We start from the raw sequence: 26,193 nt of genomic DNA, 5'->3' as shown, positions 1-26,193 counted from the left end.
CCTTAAATATATTAACAAAGTAAAAGTTATTTTCAATTACACATTAATAAATCTAAGTAAAACATTATCCTTTAAAAGTTACTGGAAATAGTTAAGAGGCAGATAGGGATTGCCAGTGAATTCTGTAAGATGAACTCTTAGTTTATTCAAATTATATAACTTTATTTCTTTCTTTTCAACAAACGTTTTGGTCTTTGGTTATATTCCCAAATTCTGTAAGAATGCATTTTTCAGTACTTATTCCCTGAATTTAAAAATAATTTTTAAAATAATTTATGGTAAAACTACCAATTTTCAGATTGTTCTAAATATTAGGAATTTTCATAGAAAATATGTTCACTGACAAGATTCAATAATGAGAAAAATATTTATGAATCAATAATTATTTCATCATTAAATTGTATTACATTACTGCCATTACATTAAATTTTGGTGTGTTCACCCTCACATAAAAAACAATCCAGAAAAAAAATACAAATGGTTAGGTGATAAAAATAACATATAGTACAAAAAATGTTGAAATTTAAGAGGTCATGAATTGTACCCTCTAATCACCTCACCTTATTTGTTTATTGAAGGAGATAACCTCATAAATAAAGGAGAAACGGAAAATTCATCCAATAGGTTCTTATCAAATACTTACTGAATGTATAAAAAAATCTTTGGATTAATAGGAACCATAAGTTAACAGCTTATTCAATAAATTGTATTGAGGAGCCACTCACTCAACTTGAGGGTGTTATAGCAGGAAACAACCTCAAATTGCTCTTTGTGTAGGGCTTTTATTCTACTGGTAGTGGCGAAATACACGTGCATGAATAGTTAGGTACTAGATATAGTTAGGTACTAGGAAGAAAAAATGAACAAGGAGGAAGAGAAAACATCATTTTATATGAGGTAGTGATGGAAAATGACATCAAGGCCAAACTTTCTAGTGCACCATGGGATATCACTCAATGATCTAATCTTACTTTGACATTCAATCTCTTTGCTCCAACGCAACCAGCCTCGCAGGTATACCCAGAACATGACTGCCCTTATCTGAAATGTCCATAGCCCAGCAGAAACATAGTCCTCCCTCAAATCCTCAAAGTTTGTTATTTCAATTATCATCCTCTTTCTTTGCACTACTAAGCTCCTCATTAATATTTCATTTACCATGTACTGTATTTGTTTTTGCTCACTGTTTCTATCAGAGTGGCAAGAATTTTTATTTGTTGGCTTCACTGTTCTATTTATACCTTCTAGGAAAGGGCCTACTTAGTAGAAAGTGCTGAAACATTTTGTTCAGTATGTGAACAAGCAAGATGATATTTCTATCTGGGGAATATGTTTCTTGAAACCAAACAACACAAGCAAGAAATAAGGGAGAAGCTGGAAATGTGTAAGATCATCTTGCTAGGACACAAAGAAATCCTGAAAAAGAGTGCTGACGATGAGGACTAACAATGATAGAATCACATGAAAACAATGAGAAGTATGATGACTTCATTTATCCCAAGAATACAGGACCTAATCAATGAAACTATTGGACATTTTGGCACAATTGCCTTAAATACTGAGGCAGTATCAGCAGCACTAGTGACACCATGTCAATTAAATATTTCATTTTCCTAAATTTCAAAAGATTCTTATTTAGAGTACTAAAGCATCAGCATCAGGGCTAACAGTGCATTGTAGATTTAGAGATATGTTTCAGAGATCATTGTCTCAAAAACCACTGTACCAGTCCTACAATATCATCTGTTTTAAGAATTACAGCTTTTCTAATTTATAAATAAAAATAATATTAGTATGACTTTATAATATTATTTTAAATCAAATGCAATCTCATTCAACTGCCTGAATTATTTTCTATAACACATTCATCATTCAGTCAACAAATATTTATTTAATAAGGCCCATGGACAAAATAATAATGTACTACAAGGCGGTATAATGACTCCAAAGTGCCCTTTTCTTTTGTAATGAAAATTCATTCAATTTCAGCAGATTTCTACCACAAAGCCACCGGGATAAGGTCTGTTTGGGAAGCTGGCAATTCATGACAGTGCAATACATTTTAATCTCTTTGTCATCTATAGTATGCCTAGCTCTGTGTTTGGTGTTGAAGCGAATATAACCATAGGGATTTATAATATTATTGTGAACTAAGACAAGAAGCAATCATAACACAACAGAAAAAGAGAACAGCACATGCATCCTGTGAAAGGCACCTCTGCTAACAAGAAGAGCCGGTTGATCGTTTTTAGCATTTTGACACCTACCAAGAGAGAAGTTTGATTATGGAACATTAAAAAAAAAAAAGGAGAAAGTAGCATAGCCCCTCTCTCCTGTCCTTGGTGTGAAGGCGCAGCGTATTCACGACACAGGTGTATCTGAACAGGATGGCAGAAGGAAGGGAAGGAAGTGTTCTCCTCCATCGACCCGTGGTCTCCTGTATGAAACAAAGGGAGATCAGGAAATACCTGGGCTTAGCAGGACCTCCCTCCACCCAGCGCTGATGGAGAGGTCTGCTGCAGTGATTCCACTTCCTCCTGGCTCTTAAGATTGTTTTACTACCTCTCGCATGTCTTTGACTACTGTACTAGTATTTATTTCTTCACTTAATCAAACTTGTTATTTCAAAAGTGACACTTATTTTTATTTTTTACGGTATCTCAATCATTTTAGCGGGTTAAACTCTGATTATCAGTCATCTACTTTTTACTCATAGATAGTCCCATGTTAGCCTAAATTCAAACAGTAACGATTATTTTATCTACATCATGTGTAATAATTTGATGAACTATAACATTTTCATAGTTGACAAATGGCTATCAATAGTGCTTTGAATTTTATGTGCAGGGCTTCTTTGACAAGCAGTGGTGCTCTTCAGTTCATCACCAGGATTATAGAAGCCAAACTCTACCATTCTTTACTCATTAAGATTTTTTTCTCTTGATGTGAGTAAAATCCAGCATCCTTTACTCTTTCTCAAATTCTTTGTTTCGCTGCTGTTTTTCAAGCATGTTTTCCTGTAAGTCATTACTGCTGTGAATAGTGTAGGCTTTCTTTTTTAAAAATTAACTTTATTGCTACATTTTAGGTATGCCATACAATGACATTCATCACTGGAAATTTGTGCTTTTACAAACTATATCTTGGTTCTTATTTTTTCCCCATTCCCCAGCCCTCACTCTAACCGCTCCAGCCCTCTCTAATTACAAAGACTTGGTTTCCATTATTTCATTTTATCGGATTAATTCCGTTTCCTTTCTTTCCCTTACCCAATCCCTCCTACTTCCCCTTCCTCTTTGGACATTTTTGTCCTATTTGACACTATGTAAAGGTTTATTATCTAGAATAAAAAAAAAAATCAGACCCCCCCCAAGTACAAAGACCTGATTCAAAAATGGGCATCCGAAATGAACAGACATTTCTCGGACAAAGAAGTAAAAGCAGCAAATAAATATACGAAAAAATCTTTAACATCACTGGTCATTTGAGAGATGCAGATGAAAACAGCACTGAGATTCCACCTCACCCCAGAAAGACTGGATGCTACCAAGAAATCAACCAATAATAAATGCTGGAGAGGCTGTGGGGAGGAAGGAACCCTTCTCCATTGTTGGTGGGAGTACAGACTGGTGCAGCCACTGTGGAAATCAATATGGAGACACCTCAAGGAACTAGGATAAGAGGTTCCATTTGACCCACCTGTTCCCCTACTTAGTATATTCCTAAAAGGGTAGGCTTTCTGCTTGTAACGTGAAGTCCCTGTTGTGTTTCTGGTGATTTTTTTTTTCTTAAAGCATTTTCTTTTTTCCCTACTGTGCATGTGCAGCAATGATCACTCAGAGGCATCTCATGTTTGCAGTCTTAGTGTAAACGCTGCCCAAGCCTGTCTTCGCTGGTTTACTGCTTAATGTTGATCATTTCTGAGTAGGCAAACACTTTCAGCCTCCTTCCAAATAGCTTTAATGAATGTATTTTTGTATGTAGAATCTGAGAATTTAACTACTCCCATGTTAAGAGCCTAACTTCAAGTTGTTACCTAAATAAGTGTCCAAATTATGATTTGAGTTCATATCCAATTAAGTGTTGACTAAATGGTCCCTGAGTAAAGGTGATTAATTTTAAGGCACCTGAGTTAGACAAAAGAGCTGGAAGTACTAGTGAGTCAATAAAAATTCCCTTTTGAAAAGCTCACTCTTTATATTTTATTTTTTGGCACACGTTTGTAGGATACGATGACTATACTTCTTATGAGGTGCTGGTATATGCACACAACACATCTTAATTCTTCTCAAGTCCATGTCCCCTCCCTTCTTTCTTCCCAAATGTCCACATTAAAGAAAACAAAACAAAAAAAAAACTTCTATTTCTTGGGAATGTGTGTCCCTTTTGATGTCTATTCAAGCTTCTCTTTCTGTCAGTCTTGGCTAGAATTTTCTTCTATTTCCCATCCCAACAGGGCATATTTGACCTTGATAATCTTTCATCATTCTTAAAATTCAGTAAGAGGGTGTAAAAAAAAAAAAAAAAGAACACCTTTTTCCCCATGCTATAAACCTGACTTCAGCATTTTCCCAATAAACTAAGTGAAAAAATAATCATTTCAAATGAATGTTTTTCTAAAATAGCAAAATTTCCCTACCATCACATTGAAATGTGCCTTTGCACATTAAGTATCATGGATAGGAAAAGTTCAAATTGCCAGAGTAAGTAGACTTTACAGTATTGTTTTCAATCTCGTTCAGCATGAGTAGCTGTTTAGAGACTCATTTTCTCGGAGCAGAAAACTAAATTTTTCTTGGTGTATAAAGTTCACAGCACATAATTTGTATACTTACAGCATATTGTTTTGAAAATTGTATTTCACTTGTGTCTCTTAAAAATTAATTCCAGGAAAAAATACTTCTACAGCATTTAAGTAAGGGACAGATAGCTAAAGGGTGGAAGATACATTTTTGAAAAGGACCACTTTTACTATTTAAAATGAAAACAACACTTTAAAATCCTATTTTCTGACTCTCAATTTGACCTTATATAAATCGATGTAATATTCATTTGAGAGTTGAGGAAAGCAGGACAGAGAGGGTCTAAGTGACCTGCCCCAGGACACTGACCATGGAAGGGTCATGACCACTGGAACTGAACCTTAGCGTATAAGTCTGGGAATGGCTTAGCTTCTCACCTTCCATTCCTTCTCTGGACCAGTAGCAGTTAATTGTATGGTTAAATCCAACAAGATCAACACTCAGTGAACAGTGACTCCAATATGGTTTTACCACTTCTGGAGCATAAGCATTCTCAATGACGAATGTCAGAGGTTTGAGAGTGGAATTTAATTTTTCGGGTCACAGAGATATTGCTCATTGTTGCTTCAGTGTGCCGAGCACTAGCTTCATAATATTAAATTAAAAACAACTTCGCAAATTACCCACCTTACTGTCCAGAGACATGTGCTTTTCACTTATGTCTGGGTTTCCCATCCAAGGAGAACAGGTCTAAGCAGAAAGTATATGCTGGATTTTATATTGTAAAATTGAAGAATCAGACTAGCATGGGAGGCAAACGTAATTTATTGTTTTCTTCCGGCCTCTGCATTTTCACCTTTCCCTTATAATCAGTATTTATGTGGTTAGTGTGATGAAACGACTAAATGTTTTATTTCAGAAAATGATATTAATTACATTACTTCAATATAAAATTGGGTTATTTTTAGAGGCTTTATCATCAGATTGGCAAAATGTGAACTGAGGATAATAGGTTTCTCACAGATGAGTGTTTGTAAGAATCTTGAAAGACCTCTTTCTTACTTTGTTGAAACCAAACTAAAAAGTTGCGTTCCAACCTTCCTCCAAATTGAAATTTTACAAAGCTATGTTCCAACTTTCCTCCTAAATTTTCTGTTCTTTTGGCCACTTTGAAATCATCACAGTCTGTCGTGGAGGTTCATGGGGTTGGAGAAGTGGCCCACACTTGGCAGGGTCACGTAATCATCCTCGAGCCGTCGCTCTCTTGCAGAAAGGAAAACAGAACGTTCCACAAAAAGCTTTTATTTTCACCATTAATGTAGCAAATAGTAATTTTAAACAATTTTCTTCTGCATTGTAAATTTCATTAAACTCTTCTAGCCTCACAGATGTTATGAATCTAATATTTCTCAGATTTTTTGTAGACATCCAGAGAGATGACACATCTGGTAACATTCGTTTATGCCTCTTCCTTCTTCCACTTCCAGTTTTAGGAAATAAACAATCAAACTGCCAAGGCAATGGAAAGACCATAAGAAAAGAAGGCTCTACTACTTCCAAATCTCAGACATAGAAATAAATGCAACTAGCCTGCGGTGCCATAGTGAGCCTCTGCAGAAGGGGCCGTGAGAGAGAGACAACGCTCAGTCCTTCCTGTCCAGAGCCGGGCACCTGCAGACTCCGACCACTGTTCAGCTCTTCTCGGCTGTGCACGTGCCCGGATCTGTCTATCAGGTCTGGACCCTGAGATCAAAGATAATTCGCGTGGGGTTATTGACCTATCTGTGTCACCTCCACTTTGCGTAGCCTCGCTACCCAGTGATCTTCTGTCACCCTCTCTACTTCTGACACACGTAACTCTTGCCTCATACCAGTGGTGGATCCTCAGGTGCTGGCCTGTATTAAAAGCTCCTCAGTACGTTTTCTCCCTCTTTCTCCTGCCGTTCATATAGTGTTCTGCTGGCCCCTGTTGGACACTCCCGTGCAGAACGACATACCCTTGTCTGCTCTTCCTTACCTCTCAAAAAATGTCTATATCCACGGTCTCCACTTTCTCAGTTTTCATTTTGCTTTTAGCCCACTCTAATTAGGATCGCTAATGCTGACAGAAACTTCATCTTTCCTTTGCAAGACTTTCAACATTTTCAAGTGTGACTTACTTTGAAAGGCATTCTCTTTCTACCATCTTAAAGGACTTCTCATTTTATTACCAAGATTATCATGTTTGTACTGTCTCTCAATAATACCGTATTACATATTCAGTGGTAACTTGGTTCACAAGCATTTTTGTTTGCAAATAATCTGGTTGCAAACAGAAGCATCTGGCAAAATTTTGTTTTCTTTTACAAACTCTGCATCAGGTGACAGACATGACCACCGCCATCTTTTCCCACACCAACACAAACGGAGCCATTTTTTCCAAAATTGTACATTAAATTCATGAATCACAATATTCTAATTGTAAAATAAATCAACAAGGTGGTGAGTAAAAATTTAATTAGATATCTATATCATTAGAGGTCTAGATAAAAGAATATCTTCTTTTTATAGACTTGCAAATGCATGAATATTTTTTATTCCACCACATAGGCTGGTTTATATTTTACTTTTTTAGAGAGAGGTACAGAAAACTTTGTGATACATTTGGTGTCTGGCTTTCTCAAACTTGGATGTGGGAACAGTTGCTGAATTTTGCATACCTTGTTGTGGAGCTAGGAGAGCAACCTCCCGTTGGAGTGGGCAAATCTCCCTGGAGATAATGTGTGCTTCTCCATGGAACTCTCAGGCAGCTCTCGAGAATAGGATTGGTGAAAATAATGCGAGAGCGTTCACAACATTTTAATGATACAGTGATAATTACGTGCGCGCTTGCTACCCATTGTTCTGAGATCCTTAGTCTTTTGATTTACACAAAATCTGTGGATTTTATTTTTAATATCTCTCTTCTCTCTCTCTTCTCTCCATTTATTTTCCTTACTTCTCCCCCGCTTTCCCTGTTTCTCCTTTCCTTTCTCTTAACTTCCCCTTCCTTCCTTCCTTTTCTTTCTCTTTTCTCTTCACTCTTTTCATTCCTTCCATCCTTCCTCTCCCTTCCTCCTCCTCCTCCTCTTTTGTCCACCTCCCTTTTCCTCCTCCTCCTCCTCCGTCCTCTCTCCCTCTCCACCCCTCGCCCCCTCTCCTTCCTCCTCTCCTATCCATCTCTCTGCAGATGACACGAGAACAATACATTTTGGCAACACAACAGAACCACCTACCGAGAACTGAAAATGCACAACTGTATCCAGTGGGAATTTATGGATGGCGAAAGAGGTGCTTATACTTCTTTGTCCTTCTGCTGTTGGTTACCATGATAGTTAACTTAGCCATGACAATATGGATTTTGAAAGTTATGAATTTCACTGTGGTAAGTACCACCAAGATTTTGCATCTATTGATTTAGTTCAATCCAGTGCTACTGTTTTTATTATTTTATACGAAAATTATTCATCTCAAGTTTTAGAAGTACGTGTTTTGAAATTTCAAGAATAATTATATTTAAGACTGCTTTCAAAATGTCTAGTGATGCTACACGTATGACATTATTACCTGTAATTTAACAATGGAAAACTTAGATCATGATGTAACAAAGCACATCAATTCATTAGAAACTGCAAAGATATTTATCTAATAAGTATATACTATGGCTTAATGTTCCTGAGAATCTAAGAGACAAATAATTTTAGAGATATGTCACCATAATGTTATGAAACACAGTTGCTGTTGAATTGTTTCCTACAGAGTATACACCTCTTCATTTGTTTATATTTCCTTTCCATGTAACATAATATATGATGGAACTAAATCCTAGAATTTCTTCTTGGTTGTTTCGACCTTATTTGTAATGCTATCCAGTAGTGACCACATGCTCCAAGAACACACACTTAGTAAACAGGAGATAAACCAGACGTGAAATAAAATTTATGAAAATGAACAAATTAATGAATACTTTGATAATTCAGTGATGAATTTGACTTCAGTTTGTTGAATGTTTCCAATGAACTTATTAGCAGGGTTCACCTGGGAAAAATCTTTGCTCTAGTGAAGTTTACTTTAGCCCCTTTTGTATTTTCTAAGTCTTTATATTTTTCTAGAATACTTTTTAACAATTCTCCTTTGCCATAGAGATCTCAGGTATGTTTACAGTTCAGCAGGTATCTTTCACTTTTTGGCCACACTATTAGTATTCTTTATTACCCTCTACATCCTCAAGCATGAGACTAAAACAGGCTCTTTAACTGAATTGATATTCCTCTGTTGGGTTGTTTTTTTTCACCTTTTGGGGGTATTGATTTAGTAGGAGCAGTTTCTTTCTGATCTTGTCAATACCTAATTCTAACTTGAAACAGAATTTCAAAAGGGAAATTGGGCCCAGCATCTTGCCACCGTGAAGACTGCTATACATGTTAACTTTGTCAGGAGTTTGGGAGGGCAGATGCCTTAACTTCCAGACAGAAAATCTATAACCATGTAAATCATACAAAATACCATATGCTCGTGAAGAAAAATCAGCTGAGCAATGATTGTACTTTCCTAACTTTGGTGCAAATTTTGAAGGGTAATCCTACACAGAAGAACTGACGGACAGGAGCCAATATGTCTCCACTTTAGAAAAAAAAAAAAAAAGAGTGATAATTGTGTCCTAAAGATGGAGACATGATCAGAGCCATGGATCAAAGCAGCTGAGTCTGTAAATGGCTAGAAATACAGGCCAGAGCTACTCGGAAAATCATTGCTCGTGAAGTACTTTGATAATACATCTGAAGAACTTCTTTGTCTCAGAGTTGGCTGTTTTCTCTCATTTGGGAATATCTTGGCACAAATGTCACTAACTTTCCTTCTGGTGAGCTTTTCATCCAAGCTCCCCCCACCTGCTAGCTGCACTAGCGGCTCACTTACCTCATGGTACGGCAATGCCTGTACCTCTGCAGTTACCGCTGGGCAACCTTAACATAAATATCTCAAAACTCCTGCTTTTCAACCTTATTTTGCTTAACTAAAAAATAACATTTTAAAGGAAATGGACTTCTCTGGACCTTAAAATTTCAGTAAGTGTACTTCTTGCATCAAAAAAATATCTGTCCAAAGCTTTTTTGGCAGGGGTTGCTGGGGAGTGAACTCAGGACCTTGAGCTTACAAGGCAGGTGCAGAACCACTGAACTAAATCCCCAGCCCCAAAGCTTTAAGAAGATAGGACTAGCTTTCTTATTCCAGAAAGCCTTAATGCCATCCAAGGACCACAACACTGGAATTTTCAGGTCCACGCCATGTGAGTTTATCAGGTGTATTTAAATTAATTAGGAAAATATACTAACCGAATAATTACTCACTTCATACCTCACACTCAAAACACCTTTCCCCATGCTGATGCCAAGAACAGCTAAACCCTTCGTGGGAAGCAAATGAATGCGTCACCTATGTCCTCCGGATTGCTATAGGCCTCAGGGTGCCTGCCACCCATGGCGCTGTCTAAATTGAACCTCACACGGCCAGAAGACAAACGCCAACATTGTCTTGGGGGCATTAAAAATGTGGTTGTTCCATAGGAACCTTAGTATTTAAAAAAGATTGTAGCATCTCTTTTTGTTTGTTTCTTTGTTTAAAAAAAATCATAATTTTGAAGTTGGAAGTAATAGCACACACATGTAATCCTAGCCCTAGAGAGGCTGGATAGGAGGGTGGCTGTGATTTTGAGGCCAGCTTGGGCTACACAGTGAGACCAGGTCTCAAAAAAAAATCATAATTTTACTTTTTTATAATAAAAAAGAACACTGTCCTTCCTTCAACCATGTGACCTGCTTGCGTATAGCTGAAGTTAGTGGACAGATGAAGCTCTAATGATTGTACCAAAATCGTTGTTTTAAGATAATACTCTATCTCAATGAATTTATTCATAATTGTTCAGAGAAACTTAGAATTATTTAAATAGTTGCAGATTATTGCAGTCTTGAACACTGCAAATGAAGTATATACTTGAAAAATATGAAGCAATTTTAATCCTTTTACTTTAGATCAGTAAAACATCTATTTTATGTTTTTACTAGCACATTGTGATTATATCTATACCAAAGACTAGTTGCCATACTATAGCACGAAGAAGAAATGATGTGTAAATTGTTTGAGAAATATTATTGATCTCTTCAAAATGTATTGCACTTTCTTTATTACTGTTGCTGTCCAGTAAGTGGAAATATGTGGCTGTTAACATCTTTTATTTGAACAAACTGGGCATGTTATTGTTATCAAAATACTGTATTTTCAGGGCAGCAAAGACAGCTGCCAACGTATTTCATGATGCTCTTAGAGTCCTTCATTATGAATATCGTTATACATGATCTGTATGGTTGATATGACCTTATTAACTTCTGTTTCTCATTTTGTGGAAAATAAAATCATCCCGCTTATTGAGATACATATCGCAGAGAACTCAGAAAAAGGAAATGAGTTTATACTCCAGCTTGAAAGACACAGGTTAGATATAAACAATAATTTCCTGACTATGTGAGTTGATACATGTAGCAATGAGTTGAAAGGGAGACTTTGGAGCTTCATTTTACCACGATCAGTATAATCCAATTACATGGCATTTGTTTCTGCTGTTGTTTGCCTGATTTGGTACAATGTCTTTATGGTTCGATGCAAATGGAGCAGCCTCGCATTCTATCAGTCTTTGTTTTGAGAAAGAATTCATACCTGGTTTAATTCTCATGCAGGGTACATTATTTCTATATTTGAAAATTGCAAATTAATACAGTGATGTTTTTATTTCAATTCTAAAGTCAATGCTAAAATTGCTGATATCCATCTATGTCAAAACACTATTAGATATATTCACTAGGTAGAAATGAATGAGAACATAAGCAAAATTCTGAATGTTGCACTTTAGAGTTCAAGAATACCCAAACGTGGCTAATGTTTGAAACATTTAATTGAATGGAAAAATTGTGGGGGATATTTTTCATGGCTTGTATGATTACGTTATATGATGGCTGAAAGGAAATTTCAAGCAGTATTGAATATCGTAATCATTTAGGTTGGAAAGGAACGGAGGATCTTTTAATCCAACCATCCGTGTATTACAAGGAGCCATTTTCTACTATTCCATACATTTGGTCACTCAGCTTCGACTTACACTCTCCTCTCAATGTAGGCAAATTGTCCTATGAAATTACTGTATAGTTTCATTATTATTAAGTATTTTGCTGTAATTTCTTCCTATGTAACTTTAAATGTGGTATTCTACTTCACTTATAGCAATATGGCATGAATTTATTCAATGATTTATCAAGATTACTGTATGATCTCCCATATTCACACACACACACACACACACACACACACACACACACACAAATGCACAATGCCTCACTTAGGTAAATCCTTGATCAGCTTCTCTTTTTTCTTTAGTTTGTAAGACCAAAATATTGCTTTCTTTAGTTTCAACTGCTTTTCTTCATTATAAATATTATCTATGTTATGGAACTCAATAATACGTTTACAGGGATATCAACACTTTCTAGATATTGTTCTTTTTATAGCTCTAGGCCATAGTCATTTCTTCTTTTCTATTAGAGTTTTTATGTGTATGTATTTTTCTAAAACTTAAAGTATACATATTATGATATTCACTTGGCCTACTTTAAAGCTAAAATATTTGAAGTTAATTTTAAGGAAATTTAAAGTTATATACACTTTATGAGTCAAATCCAGTGTTATTTCTAATAAATGTTAAATGAATTATTTTTTTATTGCCATTATTGATCCAAATATACCATCATAGGCATTATCAAGGTACTTAATGGCTAAAGTACATTTGCAATAAATTGTCATTTGTTAATGTATCTTTCAAAAAGTTGTTACTCCCATCCCATGATATTTTAAAATTTAAATCTCTACCCTGAACTATTACTTTGAATGAACATTTGCGTTTTACTCATCCATCCATTTATTAGCAAAATTACACTTTTGTGCCAAATGGATTTTATTTCTTTCCTATAAGTTATAGATGTAGACAAACACGCAGAGAGCTTCAATTTAAAATAATCATCTGTTTTGTTTTCTTTTTTTTTAACTTAGCCTTTGCTCCATACTCTTCATCACAGTTTACATTTGTATGACCTTGGCCACTATCTATTTCTCCTCACCGAGACTGATGCAGGGTTGTTGACTTTTTTTCCAACTCTGTTTTCCTAAGTTAGAAGAGAATGTCTGTCAGATAATTTGCCTTTCACACCTACTTGTGGGACAAATATCCATCCTTGGCTTGCACTGAGATGAGTATAATTGTCCATTACACTGTGACTTGTGTCCTTCCAAAGGCTGCCTTGAGCAGGGCAGAATTGAGACTGGAAACGAGCTTTCTTTGTTGCTGTTTAAGGCCTCAGAACACAAGGGGAGCTTCTTTGCTCTACGTAGCTGGATTTATTATTTTCTCCATTGAAAAATCAGTTTTGTGTTTATAATACCAAGTGGAATAACTCTCAGCAGCCTCTTTATCTAAGATTTTATACAGCGAAAGAGACGGGACAAACATGACTTTTCATACAGAAAATTGCCATCAGTAACACTTTAAATTATTTATTATGTAATATTTTATTTTAGAAACTATTGTGTCACATATATTTTGGCACAAATAATAATAAGCAACGAAATGAACACCTGCTCAACTACAGTTTAGATTAAAAAATAAACTTTATCAACACCTCCTAACTCTATAGTGATAACCAAATTCTCAATATTTTTCTTGCTTTTATATAATTTCATATGTGGGCATACACTTCAAATAGTGTATTACTTTTAGCTGAGTGATGTCTTTGTGAGAAATTATACTTTATATTGCTACAATTATTTATTTACTGCTATAAATTTTATGGAATAAGCATATCATTAATCTATCTTTTTTTTTTACTTTTGGCTATTATTTTCTTCATTTTTGATTAATTTTCCTGCCACAAGATTCTGTGAATACCCTTATATGTCAACATTGATAGTGACAGTTGGAAAAATGCAAGCTTCTCTAGGCTCTGGAATTTAGGGTGTAAGAGTAGGAATCTTGACATTTAATACTTTACTTTTCAGCAAAATAAATGAATCAGTTTATACCATTCACACCTTGCAAGGGTTTCTCCAGCTGGCTTTGCCAATTTCACTGCCAACAGTTGCTGGATAACGTAACTTCCTAGCTTCTACACTACAGAACTGACAACGTCCTCATGACGAGTCTCCTTATTTATTGTTCTTTTATTTCTCAGTACATTCTTTCTGGCAGTCTTTTTCTTGTATTTATTTTTATTCTATGTCCTAATTCTTACCATTTATCCTGCCTATAAGATTTAGTGTGTTATATTAGACATTAAATATTGTTGTGTGATTCTAGACTTGTGGCTTCACCTACTAAAGTGTAAACTGCCTACCACCATCACAAAAAAACTTCCACAATTTTTCTTCATTAAACAGTTGGAATCAATGGAGTACAGTACTCAGATTTTCTAGAAAATTTTTTTGACCCAATTTGGCTGCATGTGGAGGGAATTTGTGACTTCCTTACATTGATTAAAAATAAAGTGTATGCATATATACAGACCCTAAACAAAATAAACACCACTAGTTATGATTTGATGTTGTTAATAAGATGAAAAGTGTCAGGAACAATAGGACTTATGTAAAAGAATTTTTTCAGGCCGTCTATGAGACTATAGGCAAAGGTATGTCTAGTTATTTATATTCCACACAGTATTAGCATAGAACATGGACTCCAAATAAGACTTTGAAATAATTGAGAACCCTGTGATTTTTCTAGTGAGCACCATTTCTCTCAAAACTCTGCAAATATATGTCTATTTTGTCTATGTAAAAGTTAATCAATTTTCAAATTCATGAATGAAGGAACAAAACTTGATTATTATCTGCCAGTAAAATATCTTCTTTTGCAAAATTAGTATCGATCACAAGATTTCCTTAAATTTTTGATATTTCTAAAATCACCTCTAAATAATCATCAGTTTTTAAAAGAACAAATAGATTCTGGCCAAGCTTTTATGTCCTTATCTGGGCTGTTAAATTTATTATGTATGCTACTTATAATAAGACAATAAATTGTGGTTCAATGCAGTCTTCCACAGAGTGATGTAACATTACCATCTGTTACATTGGGTTCCTTTAGAAATAAAAGGCATTAAAAAGAATAAACCTTGGGCTAGGGATGTAGCTCAGTGGTTCAGTGGCCTGCCTTGCAAGCGCAAGGATCTGAGTTTGATAATATTACTCTGACTTATTTTCTGCTGTTTAAACTTCACAAGTATTCCATCACTGTGTAAATTGTCTCGATTCTCTAGATTGAGACTGATAATAAAGCAATCTTAACCATGTTAAATAATCTCAATAGGTGTGTATTAACAAGGAAGTAAGTAAGTGAAGGAGCTTATTTTGTTATTACTGATGACCTGCTTAAATGCTAAGGTCATGTTTTTTGGAGCCAGAGAGCTTGATGCACAGTTAGGCTCTGTGGCTGGCTGCTGAGCAGGGCAAGCTTGTGCTAGATACTTAACCTCCTTAGCTCCAGTTCCCTCATCAATAAAATGCTGATGATTATTTTGACCTTGTAGTTATCTCAGAATTATTAAATAAATGAGCTCTACTAAAAACTCTTAAAAGAGACTCAAATATTAAATACTCAATTATTGCTGACGAAGATAAGAGCAATTATTATGTCACTTGTCGCTTCTCATTGATTGAAGTTATTTTATATGACACATTTTATGAAAGAAAATTTTGCATTTTGTTGGGATGCTGAGGAAGAATAAAAGTCTCTAAAGAATTTCTAACTTAGTGCTTAGATATAACACACCATAAATATGTAAATGACTCACAGGAGCAGTTCATTCTGTCAAACACTTCTCTTGTTTTGATGACACTAAGCTGTTTATTTTTAAAACCAGCATTACCAGCAAGCGACCTTTCTGGCCTGTCAGAATTAGAGATTTAATTTTGGTTTTGGATTCTCTTGAAAACTGTAATACTTCAAATTTGTCTATAATAGAATGAAATTTCTGTTCTTGATCCTATGTATTCTGAGTTTTTTATTGATCAGAGTATTAAATTATGTGATTGACATATTGCACTATGAATTCTTTTTATAACATTCTGAATTATAACCCTTGGGCTATAATGCTTTTTTATAGGAGCAAAGCTTGAAGTGATAGAATCCCATTACTAACTAACATGTAGTTTGTTGTACAAGATATTTTTTGTAGACCAGACGTTACTGAATTTTACAGCATGTAAAGTAAATGTATCCCCCTTGGCAGATGAAAAAACACAAACTTAGGGAAATTGAATTTCCTAAGGTCACATTGATAAGCAGGGATGGAAGGAAGGTTGGCTGTTTCAAAGTTAGTTCTCTTTCCACCTCATTTCATTGAATTAGTATTATTCAAATTAACTTAAAATCAATTATTTGAATTTTCTCCATTAGTATATTTCCTTGTATATCTCACTGCATTCATATTCCATTAAATATGTAAATACAATGGTATTGCTTTTTAATTGTGTTTTGAACATTTGTAAAATGTACCTCTGTATCCTCACCAACTTTTTTAAACTTTTAATTTCATTAATACGTATTTTCAGTACATGATGATTACATTCATTGGGGGATGTTATAAGTGTATGTAGCACATCTAATTCTTTTTATGCCCTCTTCCCCTCACCTCTCCATCTTTTGGTCTCTTTTCCATTTGTCAAAGGTCTATTTCCGTGGTAAGAATGTACAGTCGGGGCCATGGATTTAGCTAAGTGGTTCTGCCACCTGGCTCGCAAGTACAAGGACCTGAGTTCAACAGCCGGTACAAAAAAAATGTACAGTCAGTGAGCAATTAATATGACGAAAACTGATCTGTAAGTTCCAAGCATGGCTACACTTCTAAGTTTTGACAGCCTGAGCATCAAGTTTACTTTCTGGATAGGGCAATAGGACTTATTCATCATAGAATTATAAAGCAACGATTTTCAAAAGTCTATTTTACTTCTGTGATTTCAGTCTATGATTCATATAGCTTAAATATATATTTTGCTAAGAAGTAACTAACCAGCCATTTAAAGAGACCACTCTGAAAGTAATTTATACCACAGATTCTGTCCACCTTTCTGGGCTGCCATTTCTATTTTTCCAACTCATTCCTCAGTGCACGTTCTAAGGCGTGCACCCTGGAGCTGAGGTAGGCTTCTCCTTCAGGAGGAGACACACAGCTCTGAGGGGGGGAATGATCCAGCAGCAGGCAGTAACACCGGCCTCAGCGTGGTGTGCATGGATTTATTACAGAACTTCTGGTAGTGAATGATAGAGTTAATGTTGCAAGACTGCTTCCATTATTACCCTCTGTTTGCATCTCCTCATAATTTTCTGACAAACTGTCCTTCTCCACTGAAATCATTCATGATTACTTTTAGCCCAGCAGTACATTTTCTTTCCTTGACTTTATAAAGAAAAAAAATTTAGTCATTTTTACCCAAGTTCAATGAACAACTGAGTCCTAGTTCTTTTTCTGAAATTATCCATAAAAATTGTGGCATAAGATAAATCACAGAATATGCTTATCCTGAGCAAAATGATGTTTCTCAAAATAATATTCCCAGAGAACACTAAGGATTAAAAAATTAGTCATGGAGTAAAAATAATAGAAATTACAGACCTTTTAATTCTTAGGCTTGATACATTGTACAATATGTTTGAGCAACAAAGGCTAGTTTAATGTTCTCTCTTTATGTAAGAGGAGATAGAAATCCAGAACATTAAAATCACTGGCCCATGTGAAAGGCTCACAACTAAAACTTTACCATTAGGTAAATCACTGAATTTAAACATGTGTGTAACACTGTATACTTACTCCTACCATAATGACATATATCTTCAACACTGTGACAAAATAGTAAAGGATTTGACTGCTAAATAGGATTTGGGAAGGGAATTTTACTTTTAAATATGAAATTTTGTAATTATCTTATGGATTAAGTTTTTCCTGCTTTGCAAAATAAAAAAAAAAGGTAATCATTTGCTTTTTAAAGGCATAATGCGCTACTATTAGATTTATTGTTTTCAAATTAAGTGATCATTGCAATAAACGTGGTTGTTTTGGATAAGAGTTCACATGATATTCTTATTTTAATAATGGTTTCTCAGCTTTTCATTCCTATTTTTAAATGGACCTCAGATCAAATATCAGTGTGGTTAATTATAAGAAGATTTAGTTTAGAATTTTCTGTCAGTAATCATAGTATTTTAGAATATTTCCAGAAAGTCAGCATTCAGACCCCTTGGCAAGTGATTACATTGTGCTAGAGTCCATACCAAGACAATGGCTGAAGGTGTCGGGTAGGCTTCTGCCTTATTCCCATGAGCACTGCAGAGGGTCCAGGACGCATCTCCTAGAGTGTTTCACTAGAAGGCAACTTGCTTTTATTATAAGTCTGTCAATGAGCAAGGTCATTTGAGAAATATGTATTTGTTTTCTTGCAATTTACATATTTTGCCATTCATAATTTTCTATTTTTCTGAGTTTAGGAAATTTTGAAGTGCAATAAGCTTTTATTTTTTTCAGCTTTAATTGAGTTTATTGGTACATTTTAGGGATACAGTACAGTTACATTCATTGTTGGGCTCTTGTACCTCTACATGACAAGTCTTGATTCTCATTTTTTCCCCTTACCCCTGCCCTCCCTTCACCCCCTCCTCCCCTCCCTATCTACAAACACTTTATTTTCATCTTTTCATTATATCACACTTTTTTTCTTTTCCCTTATTACCCTTCCCCTACCCATCTCACCTTCCCTACACCTTTAGCTCCTTTCTTCCCGTTTCTAAATGGAATATTACTCAGCCATAAAGAACGAGAAAATAGATTCATTCATAGGAAAATGGATACATATTGAAGATATATACTCCTAAGTGAAATAAATAAGTCACACTTGTAAATACCGAATAGTTTCCCTGGTGTGAATAATCTGCAATAATACATAAGATCCTAATAAGATTACTGACATTTAGAAATGTGATAAGCTTTTGATGGCTCTGATATCACCTTTATTCTTTCTTGACATAAACTGAAATACACTGAATATTTGCTGAAATCCTTCACATAAATTGATCAGATTATCTTACTAGATTTATTCAGTGAAGTATAAAAATGTACATATATATATGTGACCTATATAGGCATCATGAATGTACATATTCCTATTGAGGTGTTTATTTTAAATGTGTGTTAGCTTCTTCACACTTTTATAATGTATTTATCTCTACTATAATATGTGTTTTAATCAAACTCATAAAAATGGAATTTATGAGTGACATTTTATTTTTCAATTACACTATATTTTATGATATTCTTGTTCTTGACTGATGAGTTAAAAGAAATACATTTCTCTAAGAACATTGGTATCAAATACTGAGCTGCAGAAAACAAATGAAATATCCAACGTTACAAAAGAATAGTAATTAGAAATTTATTTAAAACTATGAACAGATAGGTACTTAAAGGAATAGAAAACAGTGTTTAAATAAAGAGGAAAAAAAATAAATATGCATGAGAGAATGAACTTCATATATTTTGTCTTAACACTCCTATGAGCTCCATATTTTTATCTTTATTTTTAAAATAAAATATTTGCTCAACCTCCTGTAATTAATAATCAATTTCACATAGTTAATATTTGAATCCATGTTTAATACATGAGACAAAATTTGTTCTATTTAGGTCTAATTCTCTTTTAATATTTTTCACAAATCAGTGTAGCAAAATGACAGGTTTTCTGCCTGGGAAATAGTCTACTGTTTCAAAATGATTTTTTTTTTTTTGTACTACTGGGGATTTTGCAAATTTACATATGTATCTGCACACATTTTTATAGGGACATGAAACAATATTTTCTCCTGGAGATTGAACTAAGGGCCTTCACATGGAGCTACATTTATTCATTTATTCATTTATTTTACTTTGAGATATAATCTCACTAATTTACCCAGATTGTGTTTGACTTTTTGATAGTCATGCCTCAGTCTCCCAGAGTACTGAGAGTTTAGCAAGTCCTGTACATATCTGCTACCATGCCCTGGATCTAGTTAATTTTCAAGTGAATAAATTTAAGCTATTCTTAATTATCATTGAAGTTAAAATTAGTTTTTTGTCACTACATTTTCCCCTCATAGTCTTTATTTTTACTATCAACAATTTATAATGAAGCTATAGAATCACAGTTCTTTCTCCAACTTCTGTTCCCCTTGATAGACATAAAATATGACTTTCATAAGGAATGTTTTAATACTGAGAGATACTGTACACATGATACTCATATTTTTGTATACTTACTGACAGTATCAGTAGGTCCAAAGTATCAATGACCTATTGGTATAACTGTACAAACTGAGATCCTAATGTTCTAAATCAATGCATGTTCAGTTAGCTCCAGAGTGGACTGAGAAGCTCCTCTAGAGTTGGGTAATGATGATGAGCCTTCTTGGTGAATCTTTAATCAGCTTTCTGACATCGTTGGTGCTGAGTAACTTCGGTGGCCTCATTCACATATCGGACAGTCTTGTGACAATTGGTTGGATTACATGTTTCTTATCCTCCAGAACACTAGCTCTTTTTAAAAAGGTTAAAACTTTTAATGAAAGTATAGAAGGTGGAATGTATCTAGATGTTAGAATTAAAAGTGGTCTGTCACAACTTCTGGGCATTCTACAATCAGAGCACGCCCATTAGGACAAGTAAGATTCATGGATGGTGAGATTCCACTTCACCTAGTATCATAGGAATGAAAATTATAGCAACAGTATAATAACCTTTTCAAAAACATGTGTAAAGATTTACCTTCAGAGCAGTTTTAGTTCCATGGCAATGTTGAATGTTAGGTACAGGGTGTTTCCTGGTATTAAATATCTAAATCAGAGTGAAACATTCTATGGGTTTTAATTCTATGGGTTTTGATAAATGTATAATGACATTTTTGCAGCATGGTAATATCAAACAGATTCGTTTCACTGCCCTAAAATCCTATGCTCTGCATTCATTGTTTCACCTACCCTTATCCCCTGGAAACCACTGATTGTTTTTCTGTCTCCGTAGCTTTCCCTTTTCCAGATTGGCATGTGATTGGAATTACACAATAGGTACCCCTCTCAAATTGGTTTCCTTAACTTAACCATAAATACGTAGTAACCATAAATGACTTAGTATGTATTTATGGTTGTAGCATGACTTTTCACAGCTTAATAGCTCATTTTTTGGCATTGAATAATATTCAATTGTTTGTATCTTATCACCTAATAAAGATCATCTTGCTTGTTCCAAGTTTCCACATTTATTAATAAAGCTAGTACAAATATGCACATGAGTTTTATTGTAGAAAAAATGTTTAATTCTTTCTGGTAAATATCTAGAGCATAATTTCTGGATTGCATGATTAGAAAACATTTAGATTTTTAAGAAACTAACAAGTTTTATTCCAAAATTTCTATTCTATTTTCCATTCCACAGAAATAAATGAGAATTTATGTTGCTCTACACTTTCATCAGAATTTGATGTTATTAATGTTAGAAATACTATTTTTAAATTGTCAAATATTTGTCATTTTTGCTCAAATAATAATATTAATCCTAAAATAATGCATGTTTTGATATATCTCCTTTAAATGTATGCGCATGTTTATAGTACAAACATATGTATGTATTTATACTCAGGTATAGTCTGCAATAAACTTTATAAGCACTTGATATGGCACCACCTAAATTAGTACTCTGAAAGTTTTATTTAAAAGTGCAAATGTTTAAGCTTGTATAAACTTAATTATTTGCTTTTTGAAGAATAACTTGAAGTTTTTATGCTTCTTTAGAATTTATGAAAGGTCTTGAAAGGCATTTTTAACTTTGGGTATGTACCCTCAAAAAGTAATCAGATATTTAAAGAAAATATTTTTGTCCAAACAAATACCCATCATGTTTACATAGGCAGTATGCTGTAGTCAGCAGGACTGGGCAGGGGAATACATTAAATACTGGACACATAACTCGTAAGGTTATTTTGTGATAATTACCAAAGAGTCAAATACAAAGGAGTACAAGAGATTAGTCACACACTAGAAGCCCAAAACATTCAACCGAGGACCTAGATCCCAGCAGTTTCCCACACGAGTCCAGCTAAAGGCTTAGAGCAATGTCCTCCTCGAGTCCAACCAGTGGCCTAAAGCCCACAGCAATGTCTCCTGCTTGTCTGTATTGAGAGGGTCTGCACCTGGAAGGCCCAAAGGCCAGTGGTGAAGCCAGAAAAATCTATTCTCATGAGATAAATGGATCTGGGCCACCAAGCTGAGGGATCCACGTTTTAGCCAGGAAGTGATGCCCACGGTAAAGACCAAAGTTCCTCTGAGGAAAGCGGCAGCCATTCCCAGTGAGAGTGAGGTCCCGAGCTGCTCCTCTGTGAAAACAGCCTGGTTTGCATCAGGAAAACCACCCGCAGCCAGCTTCTCCTAGACCTTCCTCCCAGTTTCCTTTTCATAGCTATGGGTAACAATCCTCAGGGGATGCTCCTCCTCCAGATCGCAATGATTCAGTTCAGCTGGGCAATACAAGTGGACCATTAGTCAATCCACTACACAGTGTAAAGATCTAAATGTGCAATAATAAATAAACATATATATAATATATCTGACTATATATTGTTAAATATTAAAAGTTACATTAAGATCTAAATGCAATAATAAATAAACATATATATAATATATCTGACTATATATTGTTAAATATTAAAAGTTACATTTACAAAAATTTATATGTTTTGGAAAAGGTTTTGGTACAGAAAAAAAAGGATGAAAATTCGTATTTATACAGTTTTAAGATTTAATTCATTTCTAAAGAAAATTTCATAGAAAGATACTAAATAAAAAATTAAAACCTTATATATTAATAATTTCTAACTGGTAGTCCCAAAGTTGTTTTTATTTCCAACTTCCTTCCTATGCTTTTATGATTAATTTTTATTCATTGATGACCTCTATTATAGACAGGTACATATTAAAAAAGTACAAAGCAAAACTGCCTTCAGAAGTCTATGTTAATTTTACCTTGTTATGTTCAGTAGAAAATAGCTTTATTTTCTGTAGTAAAAAAGCCATATAATCGAAAAATAAATATATTATAGATTGTATAAATTAGTAATAAGTACAGTAAAGAAAAATTGCTACTCTGATAATTGCAAAATCATATTATGATTCAGAATCACACTTGTTTTACTTAAATTAAGAAATAAGTATTCATTATCAAAGCTGACAAAAAATTTAAGGTCAAATGAGACTTCCAAGCCTGCCAATATGAGGTCAGTCTATATTTTAAAAGCACACCTCCCTGGAGAGCAATCATTTTTCCTGATTCCTGATGTCTATCTTCTAAAATTATAATTATATCTTATAATTATAAGTAGGTAAAAAAATTACTGATCTGAACAAACATAGAAATATAATTAATAATAATGAGCCATTAGGCTTTAGATCAATAAGTATTTTAACGTTCTCCTCAGTAATTTTTGTGTTAAAATTTATTTAATTCCTCTGAAAGAGGCTAAGCTATTTTTCTGTCCTATTTATGTTTTCTTGGTCCTGCAAGAAAGAAAGGACTTACAGCTCTTGTCCAAGTCTCATTTCCATCTGCCTGCCTGTCTGTCTATCTATCTATCTATCTATCTATCTATCTATCTATCTATCTATCTATCTGTGGTTTTAAGGAGGACATTGCTTTCTCAGTTAGTATGATCATTCACATAACTTGACTTGATAATTTTGTTATGGATAGAATTACTTTTACTTAAGTATGAAATAGACATAAATTTCAAAATAGCAAAACATAGTTCTACTATAACCACTGTATTGACTAACTCCTCCACTTAACCTAATATTGTACCTTTTTGGAATCAAGATTTTGGAATTCTATTCATATTTTGTATGGAAAGATGACTTCCTGGCACAACTAATAAAAAGATATATAGTCAGCCTTCTATATCAATGGGTTTCTTATCCAAGGTTAGAACAAAACACAGAGAGGAAATATTCAAAGGAAAAAAAATGTGCATCTGTCCTGAATATATGGGAATTAATTGTAGTGTCAATATTCTGTAAATAATAAATTATGACATTATCTGTATAGCATTACATATTAGGTATCTAGTGACCTAGAGACCATTTAGAGCATAGGAGGATATGTATAGGTTATTTGCAAAAACTGCATTTTCACAGATGGTGGTACATGAGTGTCCTCAGGTTGTGGTGTCTAATGGGGTTGGAGGGAATAGTGGGGTAGTCTAGGATTCAGTTCCAACACAGACTGTAGGATAATTGCAGATTTAGTTCTTCCTAATGTCAATTTTAAAGTAACAAGTGCAGAATAGTGTTCTATCATGCTGAAAAGAATTACAAATTGCCTTATGCTAAGGAAACATAATACAAGATAAAGATGATTCATTAATACTTTCATTGTGATATATTGACTTCTAAATGTAAATAGTGAAGTTATTTTTCATTAAAAGTCGTGGATAAATGTTCTATCTAGGAATCATTTACCACAGGGTCTACAAAATTTTCTACGTCAGTTTCATTCGGCCTATGCTTAAGAAACCTAAAATAGAGAAATACCCGGACTGGAGGCAGACAAGAGAATGCTGATGCCTTAAAAATTTCACCAATATAAAAATGAACCAAAACCAAATTCTTGCACCAGAGAAAACTCTAGTGGGAGCCAGGCATGTAGCTCAGTGGCACTGCACCTGCCTGCCAATCACAAGGTCCTGAATTGAATCCCTGGTACCACAAAAAACTAAATAAATAAAAATAAGAAAAAAAAAAGAAATCTCCATCCTTAATTTTTTGAGAAAATCCACTATATAATATCTTGCTTAGTCACATGTACAGTAAAAGAATAAATATGTTCACTTCATGTGTTTACTAAATTATGAGTAATTGGTCATTCAAGGATCGTGAGTGTTGTTCACACTAATTCGGTAGAATTATTTGTATTACTCTTTTGAGATGGTAGAGTATAAGTGGCTGATTTCTCTGTTGCTTATTAAAACTACTATATTCTAAATATATTCTAGTGAGGGTTTGACAGTATAGGTGTTTGGTATGTTATCTGAGTCAAACTGTTATTAAAAAGTTAGGTTTACATTTGTTCTCATTTCCCACATTTCATATTGAACTCTTATTTCTTGTTTCTCACATTGATTCAGATCTTGGTGTTGCAAAGCTATACATGTAAAGGACTATTTTTGAGGTATGACATGCTGTATTAATAAGGCCCAGATTTTTGCAAGATGTATGGCTAGTGAAAAAATAAATATTTGCCTTAGATTAGTTACTTTCCCCCCATACATCTGCCATCCAGATACAAACTTTGTTCTTCTAATCCTAGGGAAGAACACAGCCACAAAATACTTCCAGTAAAAGAATTTTCCACCAAAGGCAACAGATACTCTTATTTAAGATTCGACTTTATTAACTATCGTAACTCTTTTAGGATATTGATTACATATATGATTCAACATTTTCAGTAAACACATATAATTCACAAAGATAACTACACTTGATCTTAGCCAAAAGGCCGAGAAGCGATGTCACTAAGATAACTAATGGTAATTTGTACTATGGGAATAGGTAGCATACTTTGTTTTAGAAAATTTTACAAAACTTTTATTTACAAAATTTTGTTTTATAAAAACATTATTTATACACAGATATATGCTGTCAATCTAAAATCTGTATCACTGACTCCTTTATCATTATTTCAGGCTATTTTTGATATTATTTGAAAGTATTCATTTGCAGAATACATGTGCTGACATTGATATTTTGGTGTTATGGATAGCAAAATTCCATTGCAGATCATCTATCTTTGAATTTCAGCACTATCCTAATGGCCTCTGATAAGACAGAAATGGTGTATGCTCTCAGATATTTTCACATACATAAACAAACAAGAACAAATCTCTCCTCTGTATTAGAAAGTTAAGTGTTCAAGGCAACCCTTCTATGTTCCAAAGCTTGCCCTGAATATAAGTTCTGAAATCAATGGTTTCAGTAATTAGGTCCTCTCCTGACTTTTTTGGTCCAATTTGAATTTTCAAATAAAACAAGAGCATGAATTAGCCAGAATATGTGGCTGTGAAAGAAGGAAAACAATACTTTATGATGTATGTATTCTAGACAGTTTTTGCTTCGTGTATCTTTCAAGTTGCTCTTTTCCTTTTCTTCCACATAGAGCAGAACTTGACAAAATAGGCTACCAATAATGATAAGGTTTGTTGTTTCTGTTTGAGATTGGGTGAAATTGTATAACTGATAATATGAAATAGGAAGAAAAAAGAAGATATGTTTTTT

General features: G+C 34.2%; 1 protein-coding gene and 1 pseudogene across 2 annotated transcripts in view; one reads left to right on the top strand and one right to left on the bottom strand.

The window, feature by feature from the left end:
• Sgcz (sarcoglycan zeta) overlaps window positions 1-26,193 on the top strand; it is an 871,344-nt gene that overhangs the window by 552,461 nt on the left and 292,690 nt on the right. For both annotated transcript variants that reach the window (XM_033765395.1, XM_033765394.1), the window contains one exon: window positions 7,951-8,145. In XM_033765395.1, coding sequence (XP_033621286.1) covers window positions 7,951-8,145 — 195 coding nt within the window. The remainder of the gene's footprint in view (window positions 1-7,950; window positions 8,146-26,193) is intronic.
• Window positions 25,337-25,429, bottom strand: LOC117286806 (annotated as a pseudogene).

The sequence above is a fragment of the Fukomys damarensis genome, unplaced genomic scaffold (genome assembly GCF_012274545.1).
Source record: "Fukomys damarensis isolate Sample0158 unplaced genomic scaffold, DMR_v1.0_HiC HiC_scaffold_18, whole genome shotgun sequence".
Taxonomy (NCBI): Eukaryota; Metazoa; Chordata; class Mammalia; order Rodentia; family Bathyergidae; genus Fukomys; species Fukomys damarensis.
This window is presented reverse-complemented; position numbering and strand designations above follow the sequence as displayed.